The sequence below is a fragment of the Semicossyphus pulcher genome, unplaced genomic scaffold, assembly GCF_022749685.1.
Source record: "Semicossyphus pulcher isolate SPU_LCO1_2020_fin unplaced genomic scaffold, fSemPul1.0.p SCAF_26, whole genome shotgun sequence".
NCBI classification, from domain to species: Eukaryota; Metazoa; Chordata; class Actinopteri; order Labriformes; family Labridae; genus Semicossyphus; species Semicossyphus pulcher.
In genome coordinates, this window is record NW_027211700.1 from 4,193,818 (window position 1) to 4,219,405 (window position 25,588).

General features: G+C 42.7%; 1 protein-coding gene across 1 annotated transcript in view; it reads left to right on the forward strand.

The window, feature by feature from the left end:
* Nucleotides 1-15,557, forward strand: part of lrrc75a (leucine rich repeat containing 75A) — a 68,255-nt gene extending 52,698 nt beyond the window's left edge. Inside the window, exons 4-5 of the mRNA XM_069676634.1 lie at nucleotides 14,047-14,320; nucleotides 14,595-15,557. Of these exons, the coding sequence (XP_069532735.1) occupies nucleotides 14,047-14,320; nucleotides 14,595-15,209 (889 nt within the window). The 3' untranslated portion in view covers nucleotides 15,210-15,557. The remainder of the gene's footprint in view (nucleotides 1-14,046; nucleotides 14,321-14,594) is intronic.
* Nucleotides 15,558-25,588: the final 10,031 nt, after the last annotated feature.

The window sequence follows — 25,588 nt, forward strand, 5'->3', positions numbered from 1 at the left end:
GTTGCATCTGTTTAGCATGAAACAGGGTTTGTTTCAGCACACCCTTTAATTTCTTTTAAGGGACTTAAAATAAAGGGTTCACATAGGTTTTAAGGTACCCTTTGTGGTCTAGGTTAAGTTTTCTTTTGGTTAGTTTGAAGGTACCATTCAGCATCTGTTATAGGTTATCTTTTAAGGTTGGTTTCAAAGTACCCTCAAATGTATAATAAGTAGGATTTCTCCTTGCATTTTGTCAACAAAACATTCAAACTGGGCCTCTCCTCCTGGGCTCTTCGTCACCAGAAGTTCACTCTCATCCTCTTGTGCGAGAACACGCCCACCCCGCCGAGCTAACACTCGACAGCATCGCGGTTACCTTTGCGCTAGCATGCTAACCGCCGGTTAGCTTGTCCTACCCGGTTTGAGCCACTCCCACACTCACCTGTACGCTGTGATTGGCTCAGGGAACCACAACAGCGCCCCTCCTGAAAACGTCCCGTGCAAAGCAAAACAACAGAATAGATGCAGAGGGAAGGGTCTCACAAGGGTCTGCACACACACTCACCAACACACACATAGAGGCCCATAAGTGATGATTTATATTATATTTGTAAAAGTCTATATTTTATATTTTTCTAGGAAACTCCTACTTATTATACCTTTAAGGTTCTGTGTCATAGTGTCCTTTGGTGCCGAGTGTCTCTTTTAAGGTACCCTTTAGCATCTTTTAATGGTACCCTGTGGCTTCTGTTACAGATGTAGCCATAATAGACACAGACATGTCTAATACAGGCGCACATTGTTGCATCTGTTTAGCCTCTGTCTAAAGGGACCCTTTATCAACTGTTTCATGGTACCCATAGCATCTCTTTCAGCATACGCTTGGTCTGTTTGAAGGTTCTTCTTTGCAAAGTTTTCAAGGTACCCTTTAGTGTTTTATGACGACACTAACATAGCGTCTGTTTAAAGTCTGTTTCAAGTCTTCCTTTAGTGTTTTTTCAAGGTACCCTTTGGCATCTGTTTTAAGGTCTGTTTTTATGGTTCCTTTAGTATCTGTTTTAAGACACCATCAATGGTCCAGATCAAAGTTCTCTTTGGCATCCATTCAAAGGCACGCTTTGTTGTTAGTTCCCCTTTAGCATCTGTTTTTAAGTGACCTTTACTGGTCTTTTTCCAGGCTCTCTGTCATGGCATCTTAAGCCTCTGTTTAAGCGTATCCTTAAGCATCTTAAGGTACCCTTTGGCTTTTAATACAATACAGCAGAGGTAGCGTCGGATTTGCTACTGTTTCAAAGCCCCATTTTGTGTCTGTTGTAAGGAAACATCTGTTTCTAGTTAATCTTTAAAAACAGTTTTAAGGTACTCTTTGTGGCCTGTTTATCCTTTAGCATCTCTTTAAGGTACCCTTTGGCTTTTAATACAGATGCAGGAGGCAGCATCAGCCGTAAGGTTTGTTCCTTCCCTTCTGACACACTGTTAACATGAATCAGTCTGTTTGGTTGGATGAAGTACAACAAACACGCGGTTACGTTTAGGACACAAATCATGTTGTGGGTGAAAATCATCACTCAACAATGACTTTTTGTTCCACATGTGACTCAGTCTCCTGAAGGCCTGTTTTGTTCGACCCATTTATTCCCACCCATCGCCACTCCCCTGGACTATATCGGCCGGTTTATTACATCACTTGACTTCCCACATGCTGGGCAGCCGGGGCCAGCTGCTCCGAGGGTCCGATGTTGCTGCCAACGGGTCCAAATTAGCTCATGATTACGTGGGTATGTAGGAATTATATTGTATTAGTTTCCATTGGAAGTACATCCAAGAATGAGAACAGACCGCTACAAAACTCATTATGCAGCCGTGCAGTGAAGAGATTCAAATGTAACCTTTACTGTGTGTCCGTGATGTAAAGCTCCACGATGCTGTCCAGGGACTCACTGACACAGCGGTCATCTACTTTGAATTCATCAGCGGGTCTGAGTATGAACACATAAGAGCTTTTGAATCAGATAAAAAAACAGGGCTGATGGTTTTTGCATCTCTGTCTCCATCCTCCTCCACTAAACAACACCGTCATTTGTTTGTGCCTCTATATATGACTCATGTTTATTCCCAGTGGACCAGTGACCTCTTGTAGCTGTGTGAATAATGGTATTACCCACTGAGCTCCAGTGCTGCCTGACACAGATAAAGACACGCTGTACGGAGAAACTCCTCAGTCTATCTTGTGGATGAATAGCTGGACAGAAGCCAGCTGCCTCTGTCACAGTTTCTTCTTCACTTTTCATCTGAAAGTTCATCACTGAAGTTTGTGACAAAGTCAGAAATGATTTTCTTTGAAACAGTCGATTGTTTTTTAATCATTTTGACACAAAACGTTCTTTAGTTTCCTGCTGCTGGTGAGAAGTAGACGGTGGCTCAGAATGTGCTGCTCTTAAAGGTACAGTAATCACCTTTTGGCCACTAGGGGGCAGATCATTTCAGAACAAGCTGCCACAGGCCCCAACTTCACTCAACAAACTGTTTACTAACATATCAGTCCGATTTCTCTCCAAACTCATCAAACATGGCAGGTTGGTCAGTTTGCAGCGCTTCAAAATGATGGCATCATCTCTGTTCGCTTTCCTCTGGCTTATTGTTTTTATGGTCGTTTGATGTTCGGGTCAAACAAACTTAATCGAAGAGAACGAGGTTGATCACAGTGTGCAATTACTTAAGAAGGTTGTCTTTCAAGATGTTGAATCACCAGGTGCATACGTACGTTAGTGACATAACTAAAGTATTATAAAGTATTATCTATACCGCTGATCCTGTTCAGGATCGTTGGTTTAGCTCAGTTGGTAGAGCAGGCGTCCCATGTACGGAGGCTACAGTCCTTGACGCAGTGGCTACAGGTTCAACACCTGTCCTCAGTCCTTTGCTGCACGTCATCCCCCACTCTCTTCTCCCATTATTTCCTGTCTCTCTTAAGCTGTCCTATCACTAAAGACTATCCATCCATCATCTATACCGCTTATCCTGTCCATGGTCGCGGGGGCTGGAGTCTATCTCAGCTGTCATTGGGCGAGAGGCGGGGTTACACCCTGGACTGATCACCAGTCAATCACAGGGCTGACACATAGAGACAGACAACCTTTCACGCTCACATTCACACTTTTATTTAGAGTCACCAATGAACCTAACGAGCATGTCTTTGGACTGTGGGAGGAAGCCGAACCCACGCATGCACGGGGAGAACATACAAACTCCACACAGAAAGGCCCACTACGTCTGGAATGATATATATTTAAATTAATATTATAAACTCGATATTTAATTAAAGACATCCTGTAATTAAAAATTCTCTCTGCAGATGTGGGATTAATCCTGCAGGAGTGTTGGATAAAGTTCAGGCAGACTGTTATGTCGCTCAGCTGGAGTAAACATGTCTGCACTAACAGAAAAGAAAAAGCAGCACATAAGTCACCACCTCTTTGTGCTCTGTGGTTCAGCCACTTGGAAATAAACAGTAAAAGATGCTCATTTGTTCACCTGGACAAACATGGAGCACAGACAGGACGCAGCTTCATCAGGAGAGGACGTCGCAGCTGGGAGAGTGGAGTCCAACAAAGTGTTTTGGTGATTTTCTTCCACCTGAACACTCGAGCAGCTGATCTCCAGAGCTCCTCCTCCCCGGTTCAAGTTCAGTAATCAGTGTAATCAGAAGCTGCTGTAGTGATTGCATGCAAAGTGAGCCTGCAGCTCCTGATGGCGCATGATAAGATAAAACTACTGAGCTAAATGTCGCAGAGGAGTCAGTGATGTCTCCTAAAATATGTCATTATTAGACAGGAAACAGTCCTGCAGCTAAACTGTAAGAATCCTCCTGCGTGTCTGACATTTAAGCAACTTGAAACCAAAATCCAAAATAGTCTTCTAACAGTGTAATACAGGGTTTTATGTATTTATAATTTATCATATTGGGTTTGAATTGGGCGTGGTTATGCTTCGATATTTATTATATAATTAAGAAACAATCCAAACATAAGAAAAGTCACACGGCAGCTATTCTGGCTGTGCATAACACTGTAGAAAAGATGGCCGACGTGACAGCTCCCCAAAGTGAAGCCAAACCCTCTATCGCCCCCTGCTGACTGGCTGCAGTATAGGTCATAAAGCTAGCTTTTGATCTGAATCAATGACTGTATATATAGGTGGACGACGCGTCTCCATCTGCTCCCATTGTACGAAAGTGATGCCAAAATAGCCTGTGATAGGCGCTGCCATCTTGCGATTGTGATGTTATATGGAGCCAGAGTCTGCGCAGTAGAGATTGGCAGGTGGCGCCGCTGTAGCCACATCCGCTAACCACAACACACACTTAACTTATGGATAAAAACAGCAAGGATCTCGCTTGTCGGCGTGTTTAACAGCAGAACAGCTTCTCTGTGTTGGTCTGAGGTCAACATTCACAGGTATGTAAACTTCAATTTTTCAGAAAAAATTATCTCGCGTGTATTTTGATTTTATAGTTTGACTCATGTCCCATCTGTTAACATGGAGGAGGCGGGCTTTATGACCTATACTGCAGCCAATCAGCAGGGGGCGATAGAGAGGGTTTGAGTTCACTTTTAGGGAGCTGTCATGTCGTCCATCTTTATATACAGCCTTTGATCGGAACACACGGTCGCTTCTCAAGCTGCTAACTGGACTGTAAACAATGCAGCGCAAGGGAAAGGAAGTCGCTATCGTTAGTCGCTAACCGCTGGCTGAACCGGACACGCCCGACATGTTCACCAGAGGATATTTCGTCATAAGAATATAGCCGATGGGTTCCGAGATTTAGCACTAGCTAACACTACAGAGCCATCATTTAGCATTGCATTCATAACTTTAAAAAGTAATAGAGGCATCACAGCTAACGTAGCATGTGTATGCTAACTGCTAACTATGATATGTATAGAAAAGCAGTTTTATCTCACCCTTTAGTGACTCATTGAAATGAATAGTTTTCTGTTTCCTCCTCTGATTCTGACTCAAACTGCACAACAGTGCCTGTCACGCGCTGTGAAGATGAGCCAGGCAGATGTCAATCAAAATGTGGTCAGCCCCGCCCACACTGTTTTATTGTGGATGCAGAAAGAGACTCTCAACCCTGCTGTCACGTGTGCATTTTCAATGTTTCAAGTCGGATATCGAGGAGCTTTAACAGCAAAGCAGTCAGACAGACTTAAACCTATCCAGTCACACCTTCTGTGCCACCTCTGTGAACCTTGTTGCACAGGAGGAGAGGGCGGAGGAGAGGGAGGAGGTGTCTTCTCACCTTCTCTGTCACAGTAAGCAGGAGAGGAAAGAGGAGGCAAAAGGAGACGCTCAAACCAGCCGACTGTGTGATAAATGATCTCTGGGGGAGACAGAAACACAGGAAGGCAGGCAGGCAGAGGAGAAATAAGGACAGAGAGTGAAGACGTACATTGAATGCACAATGTTCTTGGATCACGTTTAATTAAAAGTCATCTTAAAAATCTCTCATTGTGAAGAGGAGGCTGCTGAAACGTAGTCCCTTTCACCTGGATTCACCTCTGTTTCAGGAAACACGTGGGCGCGAGGATGAGATCAGGCAGAGAGGAGAGACACAGAGAGACAGGAGCAGACACGGAGACGATGATGAGGACGGAGGTGAAACACAGTTAAGCCTCGTTGTGAAGTCGAGCAGAGACAAAAGTGTCATTTCCAGAGATGAGATATGAAATTGAGGCTGTGACGAGGAGCTCCACGTGTCGTTATACAGACGACATTCATGGGAATAAGTGGAGGAGTAGCTTATGACTCACAAGATATAATTTCGTCAGTGTGGTATTAAGGCGTACGTAGGTCATCAGACTATCAGCATGGGAACCTGAGTGAGTCCTAAAAAGAAGGAAAGAAAGAGGTACAAGGGGAGATGCTCAGATGTTGGGGTAAAGCAGCTGAATATGCTGAACTGCATTTGTGATGACGTTAGTTAGTCCTCTTCCTGAAAGCCTCATCTCGTGACATTAAAAGCTCTACTTTCGTGTCGCCACAAGGCACAAAGCTTTGCACGGATGAGCAAGTAAGTTCATGGTGCGCACTGAGGTTGTTTGCTAGCTATCGCAGGAAAGAGTCGCAGCAAAAGGTGCGCTGATGCCAATTCCGCTGGCGTTACAGTGTCATGATGCGTCTGTGTCGCTTGGCAGTAGCAACACATGTTGACACAGACAAAAAGTCCATAGATATTGAGTATGGCAATCACTGCTCATGTACAAGCTAACAGGCTGTAGCCGCGAGCTACAGACTTGCATCAAGCACAGTGTCCAGTGCAGTGTTTTCAACCTGCTCATGGCGCTAACATTAGCTTAGTTTGCGTGCTAGCTACAACAGGAAAAATCTACTAGTGACAGTTGTTAGTTACAATTTTATTTAGCTTTTGTCCAAAGCAACGTACATCTGAGAGTTGTCATCATCATTAATAGCTTCAATATCATTAAGTTCAGAGGTGTTCATAAAGAGCTGGGTCTTTAGCTTCTTCTTAAAGGTGAAAGGGACTCTGCGGACAGAATGGAGTTTGGTAGCTCGTTCTACCACCTGGGGGCTACCGAGGAGAAGAGTTAGTGACTTAGGGCCCTGTTGTGATGGGAGTACCAGGCGCCTTTCATTGGCGGGACGGAGTGTAGACCTGGATGTTTTGTAAGCGAGCGGCAGGGTTTTGAATTTGATGCGAGCGGTGACTTGGAGCCAGTGGAGGGATATGAACAATGGAGTGACATGTGCTGTTTTGGGTTGATTGAAGACCAGTCGAGCTGTTGTGATCTGGATCATCTGCAGAGGTTTGAATGTGCATGCAGGAAGGGAATGTAGACGGAAAAATCAGAGGTCAATAGCCAGAAATAAGCAGCTTGTTTTTTCTCTCTGTCTGAACTCAAGGACCAAATGTTGAATGTTAGAAAATCGACAGGTACGTGTTACAAACCAGGTGCTTGAAGTTCAGTTGCACCTCACCGTTTGCTTTGCCGTAGACACCAGTGTATACATATACAACAGTTTCTTCTTCAGCCCATGTTGCACCCTTTCACCTTGTTTTTTCTTAAGTCAAGCCGGAAGTTTTTCTGTCATTCATCCACCAAACAAACAAAAAAGAGGCAAACAAAACATCCTTGGCAGATATATTTATAGTAATAATATAATCTGAGCCGCTGGTTGTCGTCCAGACGGGGTGGGTGACCTCAGTTTGAGTGGGGGTGTGTCTCTCTCTCTGCAGCGTGGGATTCTGGTCTGAAGCCAAACACATCACGACTCTCTCATCGTCTCATCTGCTTTTTATTTGCTCTGCACTCGTCCTGCCTTTTTTTTTGTTTATTGCTTTAAACTGAGGAGGGCGGAGAGTTGCTGGAGAGAAGTGCTGGACTGTCTGGGTTAAAGAGGGGGGGGTTGTGGGCAGGGTGAATTATGGGAAAGAAGTCCAGAAACATTTAGTTAATGACACATCAGAGGAAGGGTGAAGACAGTGTGCAGGGCGAGATGTGTGTTTAGCTGTTGAAAGCTGAAAAACACTTAAAGCAGACAGACGGAGCCGAGCAGGGAGAGGGAGGAGCAGCCGAGCACGGGAGGAGACGATGAGCTGTGACGATTAGATCAGCGGCCTCACATCGAGTGTAATGGAGAGACGAGGGCCGAGCTGCAGCAGCTGTGTTAACCAATTAGCACACTTTCAGTCTCAGACGAAGGAAATGCTGCAAAAAAAACCCTCCAGGGCCTCTGTGGGAAGTGGTTTTAGACCACTTACCCAGACAGTGACGAGCAGCCGCGTCAGCCTCGAGGTGTTTTCTTATTCCAGTTCATTTGCATTCACTTGTCGCAGCTAATGTGGGAAAACTGTGTCCATTCATTCATTTTATAGCCAAAAGTAAACTCAGGAGACTCACAAATAGAGCAGGTTTAGACTCTTTGTTATATTATTTAGAGAGACGCAACATTAATCCACAAAATTTCCTTTTAACAGGCAGAAACATCGAGCAGAAACAGACTCTTTGGTGAGCAGACATCAGCTGAGACCGGAGGTAGAGAGAAATAGGGATAGAGGGAGAGACAGGTGTGAGTGTGAGCGTGAAAGGTTGTCTGTCTCTATGTGTCAGCCCTGTGATTGACAGGCGATGAGTCCAGGTGTAACCCCTCCTCTCGCCCCAAATGACAGGATAGGCTCCAGCCCTCCGCGACACTGAACAGGATAAGCGGTATCGATGATGGATGGATTTTTATTAATCGGCTATATTATACTGTTTAATAATTACTCGACTGCAGCTCCCCCTCATTCTCATTCAGTCCATTCATAAGTTTCCTTCATGAATGTTCTAATAGACCCAGCAAGATCTTAAAGTAGAGTAAACAGTGGATCTATCAAGTATGTACGCAGCGCAAACTGGGAATCATGATTGGATGACTGGCTGTCAGTCAAACTCCTCGCTATGGCAACACGCAACATCAAAGCTCCCAAATAGAATCCTCATCAGTCGTACCCGTTACTCCTCAACCAATCTCAGAGCAGACCATCATCATGGCTGCGTCTGTGCCAAGATAACACAGATACAATTTACTGTCATACTTTTTGAACAGGTTGTATAAATTGTCCAATAATATCATTATTAGACGAGCTGCTAACACCTTGTCTTTTCTCTGTATAAAGACCGGATACTACAGGTAAGAGTGCTGGATCATGGGTGGAAAAAAAGTGACTCGACTTGACTTGACATTCACACATGTTCAGAAACACAAGTTTAAACTTATATTGTTGCACCAGGTCTGCTGGATGAGTACATACGCCGCTGGTTGCTAACACATGCTCCATATGAACTTCATAAGAACATGTTGTCATGGTTTCACTTAGTGGCCTGTACATCAGTAAGTAGGGGATTAACACTGTGCTGTGTACGGTTATGTGTTGTGTGTTTTAGTTCATGTAAAATGAGCACATAGTGATGTTACAGAGCAGCTGCTGTGGTGCATAAATACGCTGATTTCCCACAGGAGAGGTGTTAGTGTTAGAGTTAGTGTTAGGCAGCGGTGAGGACAGAGAAGCAGAGGAAACAAGACGACATGATTGCATTAAATCTGTGCTTCTCTTTAAATTGACCAGTCTTGTTTAACATGCAAGACAACGTGTGTGTGTGTGTGTGTGTGTGTGTGTGTGTGTGTGTGTGTGTGTGTGTTGTCTCCTCTGGCACAAATGGGCCCCTGAATCGTTCTGTCTCTCACCTGTGTGGATGATCTGATGGCTGAATGAGCAGATGAGAGGGGACATCAGGGACGGCTTTGATCTTCCTCTTCATCCTCCTCTTAGCAGCTGCCTCCGAGTGCCCGGGTCCAGCCCGACCACAGAGCTGGCCTTCTTTAGCAGCCTGTAAAGTCTGATCCACTGACACCGCATCTCAGCTCCTGCAGCCTGGTGAAGGTCTGCAGGAGCCTGTTGCATGCAGGATCTATCCCCTGAGTTCATGTTCATTTTAGATTTAGAGATTATTATTTTGGCTTATTTATAGGACAACTGAGGAGATACAGCAGATATGGGGAGTAGAGAATGAGGGACAACATGCGCCTAATGATCGGCAGACCGGGAGTGAAACCTGCGATCAGTGCGTCAAGGACTGGGCACCTGCTTTACCAACTGAGCTAACCCGGCGGCCCTACATGCTGCTTTTATAAGTCCCGTTGTTGCATACAGTATGCAAACAAATCACATTTCACTTTGTCAAAACTTTGGTCTGTTGTACTCATACATCCGTCACAGTCTGTATCTCAAAATTTGAATATTGTAGAAAATATTGTTGCCTTGAAGACACAAAGACAAGCTAGCAAGTTGGTGTGATGTTTCTTCCGAATTGCAAAGGATTGTGGGTCAGACCAAAAGCAAGATGTGAGGCATAATGACTCGGATGACTTGCGTGTGTTCATAAGTTTGAATGTTAGCTGTTAAAGTGGATCTTGAGTGGAAAAAAAGTGACTTGACTGGCCTTAACTAAGGACTCGACTTGACTTGACGTAACCTGTGACTTGAATTGACTGGCACAAGAAAAAATGACTCGAGACTTGCTTCAGACTTGAGCAAAGATGACTTGGTCACAACACTGAATCAGAGGTGTCTGAAAACTCAGGAGGAACAGTCGGCTCTGTTTCTTCCTGTAGACGACGTCAGTGTCGTCAGGAGCCGTTTCACGATATGAATTCATAATAATTGTTACGTTCAGCTCTTATTCATTTAATTTGTAGCATGCACATTGTCTCAGGATGACCTCTTACACAATGAGAGAGATAAAAACAAAAGAGTTAGGATCGCCTCTCGTCCTCGCAAACAAAATCAGACTCAAACATTTGGTGTAGGATTTAAACAGACAGGAAGACAGGCAGCAGACCGAGATGAAGCGACATAAACAGTCCCTTTATGCAGGTAGATAAACAAACAAAAAAGCAGGAAGCCGACGACGAACAAAAGACGATCTATCAGAGAAGCCACGCATGCATCGACGGGGGATAATCCACCTGCTGCAGGTAGAGAGAGAGCGAGCAGGAGCATCTGACATGTTTAATAAGCAGACAGGCAGGGGAACTGAGCTGCTGATTGTAATGAGATGGTGAGGCGCTGCCGTCTCCATGACAGCCAGGATTTTAAGCTCACCATCTGCTCTGCTTGATAAATACAATATATAAACGGTATCATCAGCAACCACAAGTATATAAGTAACATTTTTAAATAACTTTATATCTAGATAATCAGCAGTGCATCCTCACGACGTCAGGGTCAAGATGCAAACAGCTGCGAGGATTCGTCCATTGTGGTATGAATAGAAACATTAACGCTAAATGTTTGATAATTACTTGATTATTAGAACAATGGTTTAAGCATGGATGATTTTTGGTGTCATGCAGGACTCAAACAGCAGCCTCCACGTGTGAGAGAAATGTTAAATCCATCCAGTAGTTTGGGGATATTTACAGATCGAAGATGTTAGACGACCTAAACCTCCCTGGTGCTACGCTGCTAGCTAAACATCCACACAAATTTGACCTATTTCAGTCACCGTATCCTGAAGGATGTTGCTAGATTGACAGCCAATTGCATGTTTTTCCCCCCAAAGATCGATCCAAAAATGTAACTCGGTGACAGACCCCTCTGTGTGGCCCTTTGGGAGGGGGAGTAAATCATTTTCAGAGGGCTAAATTTGACCCTCGCTTCGCTTTGCTTTGGGCTGCTGTGGCCTAGATTCCTGTGAAGTCTCTGCGGTGGACGGATGGAGAAATAAATTCAGCTGTTACACGAGGATAAGAGTTGAATCCTAAAGTCTGTAGCACTTGTTCCTCTGGCCTGCATGGTCTCATGCTGGATGTATAGCCGCTGGAGGAGCAGATTTAATGCTAGCTGTTAATCCTAAATAAAGTCTATCTCTTTGTGTGTCCCTAAAGCTCTCATGTGTGTTATTCGATGCTGATAATCCATTATATTGTTGTATTTATGAGCTGGAAAATTAAACTTCTGATCTCACTTTATCTGTATTTATGGTCCAAGCCCTTTGTGCTCGGCCCACTTAATTCTCCACCAAATCCAGGCGCCCCGCTGGATTTATTTTTAGCTCTGCCCGTGTGTTTGGAGAGTCTAGCTGCAAGTGTTTCAGCCGTTTCTCATTCCCCAAACTACAGTTTCTAAAGCCCTAAATCCCCTCTGTGTCTCTGTGTCTCTGTCTGTGCGTCCCCGGAGCTCTCAGCTGCTGTTTATGAAGTTTCCATTAGCTGCCAGGGTACAGTGCATACAGTACTTAATGTGCACATTCAGTGCGGACTTTAATTATCTCTCTGTCTTTGCTTTTGGCTTTAAAGTTTCCACCTAAAGAGAAAGTTTGAAACCTTGAGGAACGCTCTTCTTCACTTTCTAGAGAGTTAGATAAAAAGAGCAGCATCAAACTGGAGCGGATATTATTTACCTGCAGTGAGAGCCCCGCTGCTAACTGTTTCCACCTGTTTCCAGTCTTTGTGCTAAGTTAAGCTAAGCTAAGCAAACCAGCTGCTGGCTTTGGCTTCATATTAAACAGACAGATATCGATCTTCCCTTCATGTCTCTTCAAACCTTTCCTCTAATTTATTTCACCTCAGTGTCTTTATATTTAATAAAATATCATATTGATCAGACTGCTTCATAATTAACTGGCGAGAATCTTAAAAAACAACTCAAGCTCAACAAACTTTCTTTTTCTGCTGCTTTCAGACAAATCACATGTTTGTCAGTTCACTCAGCAGTCTGGGAAACAGTTTGTTGATATTATTAGTTGCTATAATTTAATTTATGCCACTTTTCAGACTTCTTGTTCGTGTCGGCTTAAAGCTTAAATAAGTTAGTGAGTGGTCTTCGATTTGGGATCTTTTCAAGGACAAGAGGAAACTTTTATCAAGGAGTTGATGATGAGTTAGAATACATTTCCTCATTTCCAGTAAACTAACTTAACATGTAGCAGCAGGAGTAAATATATATATATATATATATATATATGTATATATATGTGCATTAATAGTCAGTGAAATCAGACTCTGTTATTAATGTGCTCCATGTTTTGCCTGTTTGTGATCAATTGTACCTTTACTATCAGTAACGTAACAGTTCTCAGCACTGTTAACAATGGTTACTCATGGACAGGAAACAGGTACAAAAGCTTATATTTATACATATATTAATAGACATGTTATTCACTTCTCAAGTTTTTATTACGTTTTTAGAAAGTGTTTTTATTTCTAGTTTGTTTTTACGCTCAGTGTTAGATGTGGTGTCTCGACAGTGATTGTAGCTGCTGTAACAAAGTCCATCCATCCATCTATCTATCTGTCTGTCTGTCTGTCTGTCCGTCCGTCCATCTGTCTATCTATCTATCTATCTATCTATCTATCTATCTATCTATCTGTCCGTCTGTCTGTCTGTCTGTCTGTCCGTCCGTCCATCTGTCTATCTATGTCTCTATCTTTCTCTCGCTCTCGCTCTGTCTCTCTGACTCTCTCTCTCTCTCTCTCTCTCCCTCCCTCTCCGTCTCTCTCTCTTTCTGTCTCTCTCTCTCGCTCTCTCTCTTTCTCTCTCTCTATGTCTCTCTCTCTCTCTCTCTCTCTCTCTCTCTCTCTCAATTCAAGCTTTACTGGCGTGACGTTCTGGATCAAACATGTTGCCAAAGCAAAAAAAGTCACATACAAAATATAATCAATTAAATAAACAGTAAATGATGAAAAGAAATAAAAAGGAAAGAAGAAAAACAACAAACAGCAACAACATGCAGCAACATTCCCTCCTGCCAGCTTCTGTCCTGCTCTCTTCTTCCAGCAGGATTCGAATCAGTTTCTCTTCTGGGAGGAAACAAAGTCTGGGACTTTATCTTTACACGTCGGCACAAAACGTTTCTCTAATCTTCTTTGTATTTTCAGCAATTAGTGAGGAAATGAATTCCTGTGCTCGCAGAGTCTCTTCGTTCTTTCTGGACGTTCTTTTTTATGGCGACCAGTTTCGACAGACACTGAGTCTGTTCTTAGTTAGGGTTTGTCTATCTCTCTGTTTCTCTCTCTCTCTCTGACTATCTCTCTCTCAATCTGTCTATCTCTCTTTCTATCTATTGCTCTACATTCTCTCAGTGATGCAGTAAAAACAGGTTTGATTATCTGTAACTCGATCATGTCTGGTTACAGAAGACTGAATGTGTTGGATAAGGCTGGAGGAACATGTGGGAACAAACACTCAAAGAAACAATAAAGTCTGTTACAGCAAAGCAATCGATTGTTTCGTTTGTTGTTTTTCACAGTGAATAAATTAAGATGCAAACATGGAAACAGAAGCATTGAAATGTTGCTGTTCTGTCACTTTAAAGGTGTGAGGCTGCAGGTGTTTATGTGACAGGTGGAGGTGGATCATGTTGCAAAGTATATGATGAATGTAATTATGGTGCATCTGCTTCAAAAGGTGCAGCGCCATCATGAGGTTTGAGAATAAGCTCCGGAAACAAACCAACAATCTCACAACGAAGCCTCTAACATTTGCTCTCCTTTCTCCAGTCTGAAGGCGGTGCTGTCGACGCCTCCCTCCAGCGGTGCGTTGGACCTGTCCGGGATCCCTCTGACGGCTCGGGACATGGAGCGTCTGTGCGCGCACCTGCAGCGCTACGCCTCCATCGTGGTCAGCCTGGAGCTGGGCTTCTCCGAGCTGACGGACGAGGCCTTCATGCTGCTGCTGCCCACGCTGGCCTCCATGCCACACCTGGAGACACTTGCGCTGAACGGAAACAGGCTGACCAGGGCGGTCCTGAAGGAGCTGACTGACGCGCTCAAGGTCAGAGAGCCACATATTAGTGTGATGCTTGTGAATGAGGTCTCTCCGGTGACTTCTTGGTACAAAATTCTGGCAAAAGACAAAACTCTGGGGTGGTGATGCTGCCAGTTCTTTCTTCTTTCTTCAGGCACACTCGCACTGAGCCAAGGATTTAGTTTAACATGCCTTTATTGAATCAGGGCATCTCTCGTAAAAAACAACAATATCAAAGAATTAGGGTTAGGGTTGATGATTGCGATGTTTTTAATACGGTGTGTTTGTATTTGTGCCGTAGGATCCAGGCAGTTTCCCCAGCGTGACGTGGATCGACCTGGGCAACAACGTGGACATCTTCTCCCTGCCGCAGCCCTTCCTGGTCAGCCTGAGGAAGCGCTGTCCCAAGCAGGGGAACCTCCCCACCATCCTCGAGTTCGGAGAGAGTCAGGCCAGCGACCCCCCCGAGAGGCTGAGGGGCCTCGGGGAGGAGGAGGAGACGGACGACACCAACCGGACTGAGAGCATGGGCGAGCTGCGGTCGGAGGTGGAGGAGGAGCTGGACGGAGAGATGGAGATCGAGGAGATGATGGAGGAGCTGCTGGACTTTGACCGGGAGGTGCAGGGGAAGGAGGAAGAGGACGAGAGCATGTGGACGGTGGAGGAGCAGAGGAAGGCTGGGGGGAGGAGGGGGAGGGGCGGGAGGAGAGTAGAGGAAGAGGAGGAGCAGCGGAGAGAGCAGCGGCCGGGTAGGAGGGCGACGGTGGTGGAGGACGAGGACGACACGCAGAGCCGCTCCTCACACATGTCCTGCTCCAGCCAATCGCTGCACTCCTCTGGAGCCGTGGAGCCAATGAGAGCGGAGGAGGACTACGATTTGGACGAGGTAACCGACCAGTCGGATCACCTGACCTGATTTCTGCTTCCTGCTTATGTTTCTCCTCCTGTGTCAAGTCCTGCGTGCAAGACTGAGCGTGCTCAAAGTCAAACAGGAAGTAGCGTTTGAGGGATGTAAACGCATGAACACTGGATGCTCCCTCCACTGATCTGAGGTCAGATCCTGGCAGCTGAACCAGGTGACTGTCTGTGACTGAACATGAGAAGACAATCCCCAACAGGACGTGTGATTTAATTATAACTGTCTGGTATTTAAAGTATAAAAAGACTAAGGATGCTAATGCATAGAGTAGACTGATTATTATATCACGTGAGGCGTTTATGTACAGAATGTTAACCTTTATTCAGGTCCCTTCCTCCTGCTAACCCTGCTAATACCTACATGTGCCTGTCACACGTCCCCTTACTGCTGTGTGTTGAAAGCAGACTCACACAAACTAATCAGGGCCCTTTAACTCTTTGAAAAATGTTTTTGCCAAAAACTAGAAATCGAAATGTTTAAAATGTTTCCCTCCCACATAACGTTGACGACAGCGAGCCAGATGGAGCAGAAGATAGATGGGAACGAAAAGGTCGCTTGGTGGAAATCAGTTTCCTCTTAAGAGACGAACAGATGCATCGTGATGGAAGAGAAGAGCACTGAGCAGGGAATTAGTCAGCTGAAACCAAAAGAAGTAAAGAACTGATACATGATGATAAAGGCAGGATGATTGTAAGGAAGCAGAATAAAAGTCCCAGAACAAAAAGCAGAGGGGTGTACTACTGAGTGAGATCATTGAGGTGACTCCCTGTGCACACCTCACCTGGTCTGGAGGAGGTTTATGTTATCCGTCTATAAGCGGCGTCTTTTCACGTATCTTCTCCTGATGATATTCTCTATGCACGATATACTTGTTGAACCGCAGCGTTGCATTAGAGATGCCGTAGAACGAAGCCATGCAGTTGCAGAAGCGTCAGAGCAACACGCATGAATTCAGTTAGTGATGCAGGAAATCCAAGCGTCCCTCCTTTCTTCCTCTTCTTTGCTTCAGGTAAAATTAACTCTTCAAATTTCACTTTGCACATAATCCAAACACTGAAAGAAAGATGGCGACACAGCAGCTGCAGACCACTTTGTTTTGTGTTAAAGCTACTGTGAGGAATTTTCAGTCTGTGTCGACTTTGGCGCCCCCTGTGGATTAACCGGTACCTCTTATGTCTTTGATGATCCTGTCCTGTACATGTGTATTATTCACTTGAGAAAAACCTCCTCCTACTGTCTTTAAACATGCAAACATATCACTCGCTGTGAGTCTTTATGGGGGAAAATGTAAACAAAGGCTCTTTTAGCAGCGTGCTGTTCATGGCTGTCATACCCTGACCTGGTGGCAGCAGTAACAACATTAAAAATAACTGTATAGAAAATCCTCTTCCTGATAGTTTTGTTTGCTTTTGTAGGTCATATTGAGGCATCAGTATAATTTGCAGTCTGTTCCATAACCAGCTAAAAACTCCTCACAGTAAGGTTAAATTATTTCACTGTGATTTGGCCAAAAAAACTAAAGAGTGTAAAATGTGCAGTTGTCTCGTTAGTAACGAACAAGGGGCACTGAGAATGCGTCAAGTGGTAAAATAAACATAATAATATTCTGCAGCATTTCTCTGTTGCCTTATCTGCAGCACCAATGCCAGGTTTTGTTGTTTATCATTTTGTTATATTCACGGCTGTGTTAAATACTTGATTCTGGCATTCCAAGGTCTGCTATTTCTCGTTAACAGACCGTTGCTATGAAGAACAGACGGTTGCTAGGGATGCAGTTCTAATCACACAATCTGGAGGACTAACTGTAATCATATAAATTTGCCGAAAGAAGTCCGGTAAATTTTGACGTCGGTTTGTTTACAGAGGGGAAAAAAGAAAAGAGACAAATCAGCGCAGAGAAAGGTTTATAATAAAATAAGTTCAAATTATTTCATTCCTAAGTTAACAGACGTTTCACGTCGGGTCCTGCGCACCCTGTCAGGATTCCTTTCTACTATAAAAACCTGCGTATACATTATCCCTTACTTATCTACTCATTATAGAAACCTGAGTGAAGTTGGTGGCCTGGGTTCGATCGTTTTTGTGCAGAAGAGTCACGTCAAACATCCCTTATATGTGAGCGCCACCACCTTTGTGACACCTGTTATCTCTTCACCTCTGTATGTTAAACTTGCTTGGTAGCACACCCCTCTGCAGAATCAAGGTGACATATTTAGAAGCCTCATAACCCAGTCATGTTTCACTCCACGGTACTCCACACATGCTAAGCGCTGTGTTTATATACAGGCCACGTTCACAAACACTTTACACTGCGTTACAATTATATCTGTGTGCAGTATGTAGCTCTCACCCAGCCTGTGCTTTGCCCTCATGTGCCACGTCTGCAGAAACAAGCTGTATTTTTGGACGTAGAGTATAGAGAGTATATATTGTTTTAATCTGTGCAGAGGAGTAGCGCTTAATTCAAGGTAAATGTTTATCTGTCGTGAAATCTTTGAGCAGTATTTGTGTACATGAATATCGCTTAAAAGCTGAAGGGAAGGTGAACCTGAGCACTTTGTGAAGACAGAGAAATTTAACTCATGTAGACAGACGTCTCGTCTTAAAGGAGGTAGAGATGAATTAATGCATATCTACTTTTCTCCTGACAGCTGCCCCAGAGACCCTCATACATTCATATTTTGAGCGTGTATAGCATAAAAGCCCTTTAATGACATGTGGATGCGTTCAGTCATGTTTGTGTATATGAAGGCAGGTTTGAGGACTGAGTTATTTAATACGGATCAAATCTGATCACATCCTTTTCTTCTTTTCAGACATTTAATTTGAGCTTGTAGAGATTCTTTCCTGCTCCTCGTCGTTCATATTGTTCATGAAGGGAGAACACAGAAACAGACGGTGTGCAGGATTCTTTGTTTGCTCTTAACATCAAGAGTTTTTGATCCTGCGCTCCTGTCACGTAGACTTTATGGTGACCAATAAGTTATTTTATTTGATTCATAAAGTTTCTCAAAAATTAATAACTGACTTATGAACATTTGTTAAATGTCTTCTCTTGCTTTTAAATACATTTTGCAGAGACCTCAGACTGTATTTAAGAAGTGGACGTAGCCTCTTGTTTTGCACAAGTGCTTTTAACCTGACCAGCAGGGGGCGACTCCACTGTTTACAGAAAAAGGAGTTCTACCAGAAAGCAAACCCACAACCTGATGTTTGTAAATGATGGTCCTATTCAGAGTAAAATAGACGATAAAGCAGGGTATGCGTCAGGGCGTGACCACCTGTGATCAATAAGCGGCGTGTAGACCAGGATAGAGGCCTAGAAATGTGTATCCACCCTCGCATCCTAATATGGTCACTTCTGGTTCCATAAAACCAAGATGGCGACGTCCAAAATGCTGAACTCGAAGCTTCAAAATGAGAGTTATATGTTGTCTATGGCTACATTCATCTCCTTTACACAGTCTATGCTACAGCATAGCACTGAAAAGTAGTCGTGTAACTCCTGTTAATGTTGTTGCCAAACCAGCTGGAGATATTTTGAATTCATGCCAACAGAAGTGTTTGACTGTAATGTCAACCTGGATAGAGATGTAGCAATGAAAATCTTCCCTCTCTTCAAGATACGGTCAATTCTGCCTCCTGAAAAACAAGATGGCGGCCAAAATGCAAAACTTAAAGGAGCAGTTCGTCCCTGGAAAAAGCCGCTGTCAGTCAAAGCTGCCGTTCTCTGTAGTCGATAGAAGCAAAGTTGAAATTGGCGCCCTAGCTGTGGAGAAAGTTGTACAAACAGCTCGTGGTTTCGTCCATTCTACATTCCTACAACACCCAGCGTGCATTGCGTCCCTCCCTCTGAAAGGAACGATTCAGCGGGAGACGCTGGAGGGAAATACTACCGTTTCACTGCAGGTGATGACTCAGAGCGGGACAGAACCTGAAATACGACGAGAATATACCGGTGGATCGTCTAAAAATCTTCAGGTCTGCAGTCTACATTTCAAACCTGACGATTCTGAATGAGACGTGACATCGGAGGCGGGCGTCCTAGATTGAGGAAGTGTAGTTTAGCTAGCTCCCTGGTTTTCCAGGGCCCATTGGAGAAGCGGATAGCATCCTCCAAAGGCACAGAGCCAAATTGCATTTTTGTTCTACCATAAAGGCATTAGCTCCCCATGATAGCATGATGGGACTGAGGTTGAAAATTGGCGAACTGGCCCTTTAACGCTGTATGACGTGAGAATGCTAAGTCCACTTCTTATATACAGTCTATGGTCAAGACTTATAGAAAGTAACCCCGTTGATGTCGTTGTGATGTCGTCGGGGGATTCTCAGATGTAGCCTGAGTTCACTTTGTTTTCTACAGAAGGCCCATGTTAAAATCTGGGGCGGCGAGCATGAAAAAACCTTCTTGGCAGGGAGGGTCCGAAAAAATACAGTATTAAGTTGCATTGTGGGAATTGTAGGAATCAATGTTATTGGGGCCAAACAAGCGACTTGAAATGTAAATATCTTGGCCTCTAAGCCTGCTGCATCAACCACATGTCTTTAACTGTGTCCTACAAATCCTGCAAGCGTTGAGATGCAACACCACATTTTTGAAGTACCCTTTTACAATATAGTAATCATGTCTTATCTACCCAGAATATGCATCGGATGGGAGCCATGTTTGATTCTGCCTTTTTGCTGCAGGACATATGAACTCTGAGAGGATTTGTTTGAGGCGTTGCTGAAAGGTCAGTGAGGGATTCCACATCTAGAATAAGATGACATTTGCACAGCATTGTTGTAGTTTTGTGCTGTACTGAATGAGTTCAGCTTCCCAAAGTATCACAGATAAGATATTTTCTCTGTTAGTACCAAGATTTTATTGAAACCAAAAATCTGATAAGCCGGAAATCCTCTGTAGAAACTCAAATAAAATGTCTCAAAGGCGTTAGTCTGTGAGTTTTATTTAAAAGACTGAATTATGAGAAAGAAACTAAATTGACCTAAACACTAAAAAGTTATCAAATGCATTTTAAAGAGTTGTTTAGCATATGCAATATTTAAAGCAGCACCTGTCCTTTAAAGCCTTTCTGCATATTCATACAAAGATTATGAAAATAATTTTCACTGTTACCCGAGAGATCCTGCAAGTCTAATTAAAGCCACAGTCTGTTTTAACCCACCAGGTGTTGTGTCTGTTTATCAGTGAGCGAGGTTATTGTGATAGACATTCAGAAGCCCCTTTAAGCCACCTGAACGATAAGCTTTTATTGCATTGTTCCTGCAGAATCAAACAAACATCACAACTCATCTGCCTCTGTTTAAAGGGTTCATTGTACGAAGTGTTTTGGCTTTCACAGTGCACATTTTTTTAACTTCAACAACTCCTGTAGAAGCTCATAGACTTTACTCTCAGGTTCACTTTGCTTGCTGTAACGGGATCTCCTTCTAGCTGCAGAGAAAAGAGACATTAGTTTATAGTCACTGCAAATCAAAGCAAAGAGATCCCACATGGTATTAGCATGTTACAGCAACATAGATGCAGGCTTTTATTTTGAAAACCTTTGATTTGTCACCTTTGTTTATCTGAAGGGACATTTAGGGAAGCCCTAAGCGCACATGCATCCATACATTTTATTTACTCTGTTTGCATGTGATAAAGAGTCCTTTCAGACTTATTTATCTCGAGTCATTACGGTAACATCAGGTGATCATACCTCGTATCCCCAGAGTTACAAAAGCACAAAACAAACATAGAAACAGACTTGACTTACCTCATAAGTGTGGGCAGTGGCAGCATGGCATGTCCTGCTCTGTATTATCACAGTGACCAGAGAAAACGAGCTTTGTTATCTCAAGACAACGAGATAAAGAAGTCGAGATCTCGATAAAACAACTGAAATTACTTGTTATCACAGGAAAACAGAGTAAACAAAGTATTTGGATGCATGTCCTCATAGGGCTTCCATAGAATGTTACCTTAATATCTAAAATTGTTAAAAGGCCTTCGGACATCTTGAAATGTCACTTCTACCAGTGAAAACTTCTACCATGTTAAAACAAGTTGCCATGACTCAGTTTGTTACTGTTATGACTTGTAGCAATTCTTATTAAGGACACTTATAACTCAATAATGTGTAGTCACGGTTGTTGTTCTAATGAGTGCCAAAACAGTTATTGATATCTATAATTAAACTAAAGATATCTGTACATCAATTATGACTCATCAATATACAGTTTAATTTTTACATGTGAAAATAGATAAAGTATCTAACATGTCAAAATTATTTACAGACATCTTAAATCAACATTTCAACCTCAAATCAAAAATTATATTTTGACACGTTGACATTTCATTTGCTCCATTGAATACTAAATTGCTAATAGGTAGCCCGTCTGATTAAATGTTTAAACCAATGACTTTATATAAAGATGTACGACGCGTCTACTCTCATTGTATAAAATTAAAGCCAAAATACCCCGGGGGCGGGCGCTGCCATCTTACACTCATGAGGTCATTTGGTGCCAGAGCTGCGCAGTAGAGATCGACAGGTGGAGCCGCCGTAGTCACTTCTGCTAACCAAAACACACATTTAAAAAACAGCAAAGATTCAGCACGTCAACGTGTTTATCAGCAGAGCAGCTTCTTGTGTCGGTCTGAAGCAGATATTCACGCTGATGGAAAGTTCAATGACTGTAGTGTTAGTGTTAGTTATGTCTCCTCTTGCCGTTCCTCCTCTACTCTGCTACTCGGGAACAGAACGCTGCAGGAGCCCCATTTGTCAGCAGAGCTGTCAATCTTGAGGCCACACCCCCTTTTTATAGCATCAAATAACTAATTAAAAGTAAACTTGTCAGAAAAATTAACTCTTGGACATAAATCAGCATGATAAGAACTAACTATAATGACAGAAACCATGTTTGAGAAAAATGTATTTTGATTTTATAGTTTGACTCATGTCCCATCTGTTAACATGGAGGAGGCGGGGCTTATGACCTATACTGCAGCCAGTCAGCAGGGGGCGATAGAGAGGGTTTGGCTTCACTTTTAGGGAGCTGTCATGTCGTCCATCTTTGTATACAGTCTATGATTTAAACAGCGTGAAACTTTCTGGATACCTATAACTGAAATAAAATGACTAAACTTTATTTTTCTTACCAAAGGTTTAAAAAACGCTCGACTATAAATATTTCGCTTCAACTCTTCTGTTGGTCTGTTTGAATCAGAGGAGAATATCGTTTACCACTCACATATTGCTCTGCTTTTCTTCATTTACTTCAGCTTCATGTAGATGTATGAATCCAGATTCTACGTCTCTATAGGTTGTTGATTTTCTCTCCCTTGTTCACAACAAAAGACCCCCCGTGCACATCACTGCACATCCTTTCATATCTCAAAGAAAGACATGAGCTGATCAATGTGTTCACCTTGGACACAGAGCAGGAGCGGCTCTGAATGCTCGTGTATGTTGTGTTTGTTTGCTCAAGGACTCTGCTTCTATAAAAGAAACGTAAATGTGTCTGTAGCCTTGGATCTTTTCTTTCTCTCCATGTATTTTCAATCTGTAATATTCTCTTTACAGTATCGTCCTCTGACACTCTCCTTTTCCCCAAAGCTCCAATCGATCTTTTATTCTCATGACACTTTCTTGACGTGATCCATTGACAAGAATGCACCTTGCATTTATTTACAGATGAAAATGTTAAATGTATAATTTTCTGTTTTGGATCCAAATAAATTCTATGATACAAAAACACATCTTCCATATTCTTCTTTGAATATTATGACTGCTCATATTGTAGTTGTCAGCTACATGCAGTGTGCTGGCTCAGAGAGCAGCAGAGACTGTGCAGGCCTCAATGTGCAGGAGCATCCTCCTGTTCAGCTGGGAGGTCGCTGTGGTTGTTTGTTAATGATAAAGGTAGTTGTTTGTGCCGTGCATAAAGTGATTTAGAATATTTATTTATATTTATAATTGAATAATTTGTTTATTTGATGAACAGGGAACACACCAGAACAAAAACACAGGATGTAAACATGCTAGCAAGAATGCTGAAAGAATTTACTTTCTTTGTAACATGTTTTTAAATAATCTCAAAGATCAGCCAGCAGTGGTTGGTCTGCCAGAGAGGGTAGGCGGAGCTAAGCGGCTGCTTTTCTGCTCTCTGCAAGTGTTGCGAGTAAACAGTAATCTACTATGGCTGAACAAACAAAGAAAAGATGGATGACTACAGATACAACTTCAACAAGAAGTGAAAATCCAAAGAAAAAGAAACAAACTCGACGCTCAGATGAAGCAAACAGTCTAAAAAGGAAAGCGACCGTCAGCCAGGAAAATCAAGAGTTACAACCGGAGCCGACCGTGGACGTCACACATGCCACACTGTCTGGATATCTGGGAAGTGTTACCGTTTATCGCCACAGGTGCCGCCAAACAGAACGAAACTGAGATCTTCGAGGTAACAACTTTAACATGAGCGGAATTATTACAAATGACATAATACAGATATAAATTTACAATACTCAAGAAAAAAGTAAATAATCTTGCAAAAGTTATGGACAAATATATTTTTTTATTAGATTTTTTATTTTCTACTTACCACAGTCCTGATTCTATTTCCTCTAACATTAAAACTAAGTTAGTACGTGTCCTGAGCAAACTACAATAATGACTTGTTTCTCTCAGGTTGAAAGCTACCACTTGTACATCACTTTTAAATGTTCCAGTTGGGCAAGAACATATCTATGTGCAATGATTATTTAAAAACATTACACCCGTGATTGCAGCTATCGGCCGGTGTAGGCCATTTTGAAAAAAGTGCTATGAGTGACTAAACACGGGAGAAACTCTGACACGCTGTAAGAATAATCAACTTCCAAAAACGATATGCATCCCACCATTTATTCTTCCACACAAAAACATGAAAAATACAAAGTTTATCAATTACCTGCTCGTAAAAATCTACATTTTTAGTGAATTCCTGCGTGCGTGCGGTCAACAGAAAATATCAACTCCCAAGCTCATACCCTTTCTCCATCAAAGCCAAAACCCAAAGTTGATCAGGTGAGTGCAATCAATACAATCAGTGCCATTACCGCCTAAGTCCCGGTGAACACTCCCACCAACAATAATAAAGTCACAGTAAGAATTAACAAAACTATCAAACAGAGAAAACAAACTAAACTTACATTTGTGGCTCCTGGGATTACTGAGAACCAATGCAAGGCACACTTTGAGGAGGTTTATAAGTCATGGCTAATGATTTTATGCCGATGATACACAGCTTTATCTCTGCACCAGCTCATCTCACCTCACAGTCCCTTACATACAGCCTGCACAACTAGAAAACCTGGATGTTTTGTCAACCTACTCAAGCCAAATAGTGAGTGATGAAATCAGAGTTTCTTGTCATTAATTTGTCAATACAATAATTTGATCCAGATGAGTCAAACAGTCCATTGGATGTGCTGGTATTCACTAACAGACCAAGAGAGATACAACAAATGTGGTGTGGGAGAGGATAAACGCCTGACACAACCTGGCAACCCAAAGGATGTTCTTATAAATGGCTTATAACTGATTCATAGAGCATTAAACTATGTATTATCCATTAACAAGCCATCAGTTACAACATATGAATCATTAACAAAGGTTGCCTTCCAATGGCAGTGATATCAAGAGAGGCATATACACTTCTTTAAATGTTAATTTTATTACTATAATCTTTTGTTAATCCTTTATTAGTTTAATTATTTATTGTGGACAAGGGTTCTGAGGGTTAAATCAAACCACAGCAGATAGTTTTAACAATATAAATGTTGAACGTATTAAGGTTTAACGGTATTTGGCTGACATCTAGTGGCCACCGTTACAATTTGCAGCCTAGACGTTATTTATTGGTTTAAATGTGCTTGTTTTATATTCGTGAGAGCCTCTGTATGCTTGCGGGAGCAAAATGTGAATCGTATATGTCCCCAGTGTAATTACAGCACTGGTGCAACAATGAGAAGAGCTTTAGATTTCACAACAACCCACAAACAAGGCCGTCAAGAAAACGGAGTAAGCTAAAACCGGAAAAGGAGCTTCCTAACGTTATTACCAAAATAAGAGCTAACAAATTTGCCACTTTTGAAAATAAAATATATATACCTTCTTTTTAGAAAGTAGGCGAAGTCAAGTTTGTAATAGAAAGCGTCAATGACATATTTGGACTTTATTTGATTATTATAAGCTTGTCTGATCAGCGATATAATAATGAGTCGCTTATTGCGGAAGTTGTATGTTACGATAGCAGATTCTACGTAGCTTGACACTGGTGCATCTGGCGCACATAATTAGTACGTCACATCCGGTGAGTGGGGTCTTTTTTTGTTTTCCCGTATCCGCCAT